The 8307-nt window shown below is 41.1% G+C and overlaps 2 protein-coding genes across 2 annotated transcripts; both read left to right on the top strand.

Annotated features, from left to right (window-relative positions):
• The first annotated feature begins 209 nt into the window (after positions 1 to 209).
• Positions 210 to 1049, top strand: LOC136066498 (uncharacterized). The gene has a single exon (XM_065770864.1). The coding sequence runs from the start codon at positions 210 to 212 to the stop codon at positions 1047 to 1049; it is 840 nt and encodes a 279-aa protein (XP_065626936.1).
• A 1110-nt stretch (positions 1050 to 2159) lies between these two features.
• Positions 2160 to 2681, top strand: LOC136066497 (uncharacterized). Its single transcript, XM_065770863.1, has one exon. The coding sequence runs from the start codon at positions 2160 to 2162 to the stop codon at positions 2679 to 2681; it is 522 nt and encodes a 173-aa protein (XP_065626935.1).
• Positions 2682 to 8307: the final 5626 nt, after the last annotated feature.

The raw sequence follows: 8307 nt of genomic DNA, 5'->3' as shown, positions 1-8307 counted from the left end.
GAAGAATTACGCCCAATTCAAAGGAAAAGAGAGGGGTCTATACCACTGAGTGAGCTTGATCAGAACGTTAAAGGGACAAAATGCAGAAAATATGAGGCGCTGGGTAAGGAAAACGCAAGGGAGGAATCTACCGCTGATGGCAATGTGGTGGTTGTTGCGAGGCAGCACTGTTGAGCTAAATGACAATGTTAGCGTGGAACTGCTAGGGAATGGGATCAGCTCCGGTGGTTCGTGCACTCACGGACGAGGTGAAAAATTGTGATCCGATTTTGGTCTTTCTAGCAGAGACTAAAGCCAACCAGAATAGAATTAAAGGACTACAAAGCAAGCTCGATCTAACACAAGGAATAGCAGTGCCATCCAATGGTCGGAGTGGGGGTTTGGCAATGCTATGGAAGGAAGGAGCTGAGGTGCGATTTAAAAGCTACTCAAACACGCACATTGATGTGGTTGTGTGTGAGGGTAATGGAGCAAAGCCATGGCAAGCTACGGGGTTTTACGGCCACCCTGATGCAGGTATAAAACCTATCTCATGGAATTTACTGGAATCCTTACATATGCAGTGCCAAATGCCATGGGTTGTGTTTGGGGACTTTAATGAAATTCTGAGCATTGATGAAAAATTAGGATGGTTGGATAGGGATGCTAGGCAGATGGAAGGATTTAGAGAGTGTTTGAGTAATTATGGGCTATTTGATTTGGGATTTGTGGGTCAAAGGTTCACTTGGTGTAATGTCAAAATTGGGGAACAACGAACTCTGGTTAGGTTGGATAGAATGATAGCTAATGAGGAGTGGTCAAACATGTTTCCTGAAGCGAAAGTGGTTCACAGATCAATGGCGGCTTTTGATCACTGTTTACTGTCTCTGTCACTTACAATGAGAGAACCAAAAAGGGTAGCTCGGAAAAGATTCATGTTTGAAGAGAAGTGGACCAGGGAGGAGGGCTGTAGAGAGGTGGTTGAATGGGCATGGGATTCGTTGGACTGTGAACCGGAGTTCTCGATTCAGAAACATTTAAAAAGCTACCAAGTTCATCTTCAAAACTAGAACCATAAAGAGTTTGGAAATGTTAACAAAGTTCTAAAGTAGAAATAAAGCCGTTTACAGAAACTGGAAGAGTTTAATCTACTTCATGAGTTAGTGGAGGAAGTTCAAGGCTTGGAAAAGGAAATAAACGAAGTTATGCTTAGGGAGGAAATCATGTGGAACCAGAGATCAAGGGTGCTTTGGATTAAATACAGTGACTGGAATACAAAGTTCTTTCATGCAACAGCCAACAATAGACAAAGAAAGAACATGATTATGGGAATCAGTGATCCGGAGGGTGGGTGGAGAAAGGACGGAGGGGAGGTTGAAGATGTTATCTTGAAGTATTTCACAGAGATTTATAACATGACCTTTCCAACTGAGTTTGAAGCGAGCCTTGGAGCTATTGACAGGAGAGTGTCAGAAGCCATGAATGCCAAGCTCCTAAAAGAATTTAAAGAAGAAGAAGTGTGGCAAGCCCTTATGCAAATGCACCCAACAAAGTCTCCAAGCCCGGATGGTATGTCCCCTATATTTTACCAAAATTATTGGGATGTGGTTGGTCCTCAGGTAGTTCAAAGTGTCATCCTTACTCTTAGATCAAGTATTATGCCAAATGGAGTAAATGATACATACATTTGTCTAATCCCCAAAGTTAAATGCCCCCAAAAGATTACAGAATATTGCCCAATTAGCTTATGTAATGTGATATATAAACTTGTATCCAAAGTACTTGCCAACAGGTTGAAAGGAGTCCTCCTGGAAGTGGTTGATGATGCTCAAAGCGCATTTGTACTGGGAAGGCAAATCACAAATAATGTCCTAGTAGCTTTCAAAGTCATGCATTGCATTAATCAAAGAAGGAAGGGGAGAGAAGGGCTAATGGGAATCAAACTTGATATGAGCAAGGCATATGACCGGGTGGAATGGAGGTACTTGGAGGTGATGATGTGAAAAATGAGATTCTAGGAAAGGTGGATATCTTTAATGACGATGTGCATGACTACGGTCTCATACTCAGTGTTAATTAATGGGGAGCCTAAGGGTAGGATTGTTCCTACTAGAGGACTTAGGCAAGGAGACCCTATTTCTCCTTACCTATTTTTTTTATGTGCGGAAAGCCTCTCGGCCATGTTGCAAAGAAATGAGGGTGGGAAAGTCTTGAGGGGTGTTCAAGTGTGTAGAAGGGTGCCAAGGGTCTCTTATCTCCTTTTTGCGGATGACTGCATAGTTTTCTACAAGGCATTGACGAAAGAGGGGCTTAAAGTCACCAAAATCCTGGAAGATTATGAAAGAGAGTCTGGGCAAAAGCTATATAAGGAGAAGACATCCCTCTTCTTTAGCAAGAATGCGATGGAAGAGGTCAAAGAAGTAGTGAAAGAAATGTTTGGGGCTCAAATAATTCACCAACATGAGAGGTACTTGGGGCTGCCCCTGTTGGTAGGGAAGGGTAAAAAGAGAGCATTCAATCGCATAAAGGATCAAGTTGGGCGCAAAATAGCAAGTTGGAAAGGAAAGTGGCTGTCGACTACAGGCCAAGAAATCTTGATAAAGGCAATTGCCCAAGCTACTTCGACGTATACAATGAACTACTTTAAACTCCCTAATTCCCTTTGCAACGAGCTGAATTCTTTGGTTAGTAATTTCTGGTAGGGACAACGTGACAAAGAAAAGAAGCTAGCTTGGATCGCTTGGGAGAAAATGTGTATGCCAAAAGCTTATAGGGGGATGGGATTTAAAGATCTAAAGGCCTTTAATTTAGCCTTGCTTGCAAAACAAGGGTGGCGGCTCATCCAAAACCCGAGTTCTCTTGCACACAGAGTTCTGAAAGCGAGGTATTTCCCGGAAAGCAATTTCATGATGGCACAACTAGGCAAGAAGCCGTTGTACACATGAAGGAGTTTAATGGTAGCGAGAGAAGTCCTGGATAGGGGGTTGCGATGGAGCATAGGAAATGGGCAAAGAATGAGAGTTTGGGCTGACAGATGGTTGCCAACCCTACACTCTTTCAAGGTGATAAGCCCTAGGCCACAAGTGAGTGAAGGTGAATTGGTGGAATCTCTACTAAACTGGGTTAAGGGTGGCTGGAAAAAAAAACTTGGTGTGAAGTACTTTCCTTCCCCGTGAAGCGGAGGCTATTTTAAGCATCCCAATAAGCCATACTTTCCCCAAGGATGCACTAACCTGAGCTTGGACTCCAAATGGGAGGTTTACGGTTAGTAGTGCATATAATGTTGCATGTAGTTGGCTACGAGAAAGGAGGAACATGGCTAATGGGGGCGAGATGTCAAATCCAAAAAAGAAGGGCAAGTTCTGGAATTTTATTTGGCAATTGAATTGCCCAAGTAAGATTAAACAGTTTATGTGGAGGGCGTGTAAGAACATCCTCCCTACAAACTATTGCCTTAAGCTTAGAAAAATTCCCATGGAGAATGCGTGTGGGGCGTGTGGAAAGGTGGAGTCTTCGAGGCATGCTCTTTGGGATTGTGAGGTGGCCAAGGCTGTTTGGAGGGAGTCAAAAATGTCCTTGCCTAATTTCCGAAGCCCACTACCTGATTTCATGGATGTTGTATGGAAGATCTGGGAAGATAAAAGGGAGATCAGCTGGGAGAGTTTTGCTACTACAGCATGGTGCATTTGGAAGAATAGGAACTCCATAAAGTTCGAAGGCTGGGGCAAGGCAATGAAGGCAATTGTCAAAGACGCTGAACTGTTGGTGGAGGAATTCAGCTCAGTGAACGCAACAGTAAAACAACCTGTGCCGCCAAGAACTCAAGGATGGAGTCCTCTAAGCGAGGGGTGGTACAAAGTTAACGTGGATGGGGTGGTGTTTAGGGAGTTTAGCAGCTGTGGGATTGGGATTGTAATCAGAAATGACCAAGGCCAGATCATGGGTGCTATCAGTAAAAAGCTGAATCTACCTTTAGGGGCTGTGGAAGTGGAAGCTAAAGCATTTGAGGAAGGCTTACTACTAGCAGGGGATTTCGGGCTCAAGCAAGTGATTTTGGAAGGAGATGCTTAAATTGTCACCAATGCTCTGTTGGGTAAATGCTTGCCTCCAATTTCAATCCAAATGATTATAACTAGAGCTAGGCGATGGAGGCAGACGGTCCAAGACTGGAAGATCAGCTATGTCCGTAGAATAGGAAACTGTGCAGCTCACCTTATGGCTCAGAATGCCAAACTTATGTCTGATTGTGTAGTGTGGTTAGAAAATACCCCACCAATTATTCAATGCCAAGTGCATAGAGATGTACTTCTATTGAACCAGTGTTCAAATTAATGAAATATATTTGAGATTGACTATCAAAAAGTATTTATATAGTCTTAGATATATGATTATATTTTTTTTATGATTTATTTATATTGGACTCCTGGTTTTCTACACTAAATTAACTTATTTGGCACAAAAATTAAAATTTTTGATTAGATGGGACATATATATATATATATATAGATGACTTATAAACTTGAATTGTTTTTGGTTCTAAAAAAAAAGGCTCATAGATATAAAATCATTCAAAAATTATATATATATATATATATATATATATTTTATGATTTACTTACATTTGACTTCTCATTTTTTATACTAAATTAACTCCTTTGGTACAAAAATTTAAAAACTTAGATTAAATGTGACACATATCGCAAAATTAAACTCTAATTCAAATCCAATTTTTACATTGAATTAACTCACCTCGCACAAAAATTTAAAAACTTTGTAAGGTTGAATTTAATCAACCATCTAATTGCTTTATTCCGTGATCAATTTGCTTGTAATTTAGCACTTAATAACCCTGTATTTAGGTGGGAAAAATTGTAAGGGAGTGTGTGAGAAGATGTGAAGAAAAGCTCAAGAGTGTGCAAGAAAAACAAAGTCTCGCGACTAGGACTCGCGGGTGGTTCGACTGGCAAGCCGCGAAATGCAGTCACGTGAGAGGCACACTGGGAAGCTGAAGGGTCGCGCCAGCTGTCACGCTACAGGACAAAAGTTCCAGTCTGGCCAGGCCGTTACGTCGCGACTTGATTTCGCGACTTGGCCAAGCCGCGAGTTCAAGTCGCCAACTTGCCCTGTTTTGGCAAAAACTGACGTTTTGCATTCCCTTCTCACCCTACTATATATACACCCTTATACCCATCATTTTGAGAGAGCTTCAGAGAGAATTTTGTGAGAGAAAACCTAGAGAAATACAAGATTGATTCATCCCCAATCTTCATCTAAAGAGACTCTACAAATTCCTCTACTCTCTTCCTCTCCATTGTCATACCCTTGAGAGGTCATTTACCAAACCCTTGTCTCACCACACCCACGTCTGTGAGAAGGTCCATTTGGTGCTTTGGGAAGCAGTTTGGAAAGGAACCAATATACATTGTTGATGCTATGGTCAAGTAGCGGAATCCGGGAAGCTAGAGAAGAAATAGGTTCGGCGTAACCTCGTTGGAGCAAGAAGCTTGGAGGGCTTAGGTACTTGGGTAGATTAGGCTTGGAGGGTCTTCTGTGTTCATGTATCCCAACTACATTCTTTAGTGGATTATTTGACCGCTTGGAGGGCGGCGGAGAGGTTTTACGCCGAGGACTTCGGTTTCCTCTTCGATAACACATCGTGTGTTGTCCGTGTGTTTGCATCTTCTTTCCCTTTACCTTTGCCTTATATTTACTGCTGTGGATGTGTTTATATTTGGCTTAGATTTTTATCAATTCTGTGTTAGCTTATATTCATTTCCGCACTAATTTTTGATATAAGCTTGAATTGGTAATTTTGTAATTTGGGGTCTAAACGTTCAAGGGTGTTTCATACCCAATTGAACTTTCAATTGGTATCAGAGCGGGTGCATTCTTTGTGGTTTGATTACCTGAGTGCGATCCTAGACCCCTTGGCTATGGATGCTGCTGTAGAAAGGTTATGCTGAATTATGGTATGAGTGTTTGTGAAAATGATTCTATGAGTATTTTGAGGGATACTCTAAAAAGGAACTCTTAGAGTTAATTAAGTCTAGAAAACATGCTAGGATGTTCATTCACATGCTGAAATATTTTCAAAGCAAGAATCACATACTTCACAATAGTCTATGTGAGTCTACCTCTTTGATTGAGAAATACAAAAGAAAATAGATCACTATGTGAAAAGGTTGATAATCTGAAAAACAAATCCAATCTGGAATGAGCATGGAAAATAACAATGAATTTTTGTTTGATGGTCAAGAATGCTTGTCTCATGCGTGTATGTTTGTGCACACCTCATTGAAGGTATTCAACTCATGCTTATGGTACCTTGATAGTGGTTGTTCTCGTCATATGACAGGAGATAAATCATTGTTTATGACTCTTAAAGAGAAGGCATGTGATTATGTGACTTTTGGTGATGGGAGTCATGCTCAAGTCCTCGGGAAAGGAACGGTTGAAATACCGGGACTACCTTTGCTGAAAGAAGTACTATACATCAATGGATTGAAGGCAAATCTCCTCAGTATTACTCAAATATGTGATGAAGATTTTCTAGTTCAATTCTCAAAGAAGGGGTGCATAATCATTGATGAGAAAGGGATTCAAGTCTTGGAAGGAAATAGGACTACTGATAATTGCTATGGAGTTGTACCTTCGGCACCTATTTCGTGTAGAAGTGCTCGTGTTGATATGCTGAAACTGTGGCATCACAGGTTTGGACATGCAAACTTCAAACAAGTATGTAAAGTTTCTAAACTTGAGGCCGTTGAGGGACTTCCAAAGTTTGGAAAGGTGGAGAAGACTATATGTGGAGCATGTCAAATGGGGAAACAAACAAAAGCAAATCATCCAAAGGTGAATGTGATTGCTACCTCACGGTGTTTGGAACTTCTTCACGTAGATCTCATGGGGCCTACAAGGACTGAAAGCCTGGGAGGAAAGAGATACATTATGGTGATAGTTGATGATTTCTCAAGGTACTCTTGGGTGGAATTCCTCAGAGAAAAATCTGAAGCATGTGATAAATTGAAGAAATTATGCAAGAGATTGCAAAATGAAAAAGGAGTTCCCATAGTCAAAATCAGAAGTGATCATGGGAAGGAATTTGAGAATACGAAATTTGAATCATTTTGTGAAGAGCATGGTATCAAGAAGGAATTTTCAGCTCCAAAGACTCCTCAACAAAATGGGTGGTTGAAAGAAAGAACCGGGTGATCCAAGAGATGGCTAGAGTCATGTTACTCAACAAAAACATACCTCAAAGGTTCTGGCTGAAGCTGTGAACACAGCTTGTCATATTTGTAACAGAGTTTATTTCCGAGCAGGGACAAAGAAGACGTCATATGAAATATGGAGAGAAAAGAAACCCAAGGTGAAGTATTTCAGAGTATTTGGGAGCGCATGCTATATTCTAAATGACAGGAAAAATCCAGGAAAATTTGATGCTAAGAGTGATGAAGGATACTCCTCGGATACTCCACAAATAGCCGAGCTTATAGAGTGTACAACAAACGCACTAAGACGGTGATGGAATCAATCAATGTGGTCATAGACGACACCATATCTGAAAAGGAAATTGATGATGATGGAAGGGGCTCAAACTCAAGGAAAATGAGGATGATAATGATATGCCTCTAAGTGATGATGCTGAGAAAGTAACACCCGAAAAGGAGACCACACCTCCTGTATCAAGAAGAGAGACTAGATCAACACAAGAAGTCTCAAGTCCACTCACTCCTCCAGAATTCAAACCCCAATTTCTCGGACGAGGAACTCTCAACTTCCAAGAAACCTTCATCAAGAGTGACACTTAATCACCCATCAAGTAATATCATTGGGATGTGAACGAAGGACTTCGTTTGAGAAAGGGCTGAAGTATACTGCTAACCATGTAACATACAACTGTTATCTTGCTCAATTTGAACCCAAAAAGGTAGAAGAAGCCTGAAGGATGAAAATTGGGTAGAGTCTATGCACCAGGAACTACACCAATTTGTTAGGAATGATGTGTGGAATTGGTTCCAAGGCCTGAAGATACACATGTGATCGGCACCAAGTGGATTTTTAAGAACAAAACAGATGAAGATGGTGAAGTCATCAGAAATAAGTCTAGATTGGTGGCTCAAGGGTTACTCAGGTGGAAGGCATAGATTTTGATGAGTCTTTTGCTCCGGTAGCAAGACTAGAATCCATTCGGATTCTTCTTTCCATAGCATGCATCATGGATTTTAAGTTGTACCAAATGGATGTAAAGAGCGCCTTCTTAAACGGCTTTCTCAATGAAGAAGTTTTTGTTGAACAACCAAAGGGATTTGAAGATCCTCACTTCCC

The sequence above is a fragment of the Quercus suber genome, unplaced genomic scaffold, assembly GCF_002906115.3.
Source record: "Quercus suber isolate HL8 unplaced genomic scaffold, Cork oak 2.0 scaffold_37, whole genome shotgun sequence".
Classification (NCBI taxonomy): Eukaryota; Viridiplantae; Streptophyta; class Magnoliopsida; order Fagales; family Fagaceae; genus Quercus; species Quercus suber.
Note: the sequence above shows the minus strand (reverse complement) of the source record. Positions and strands in the feature narration are given on the sequence as shown.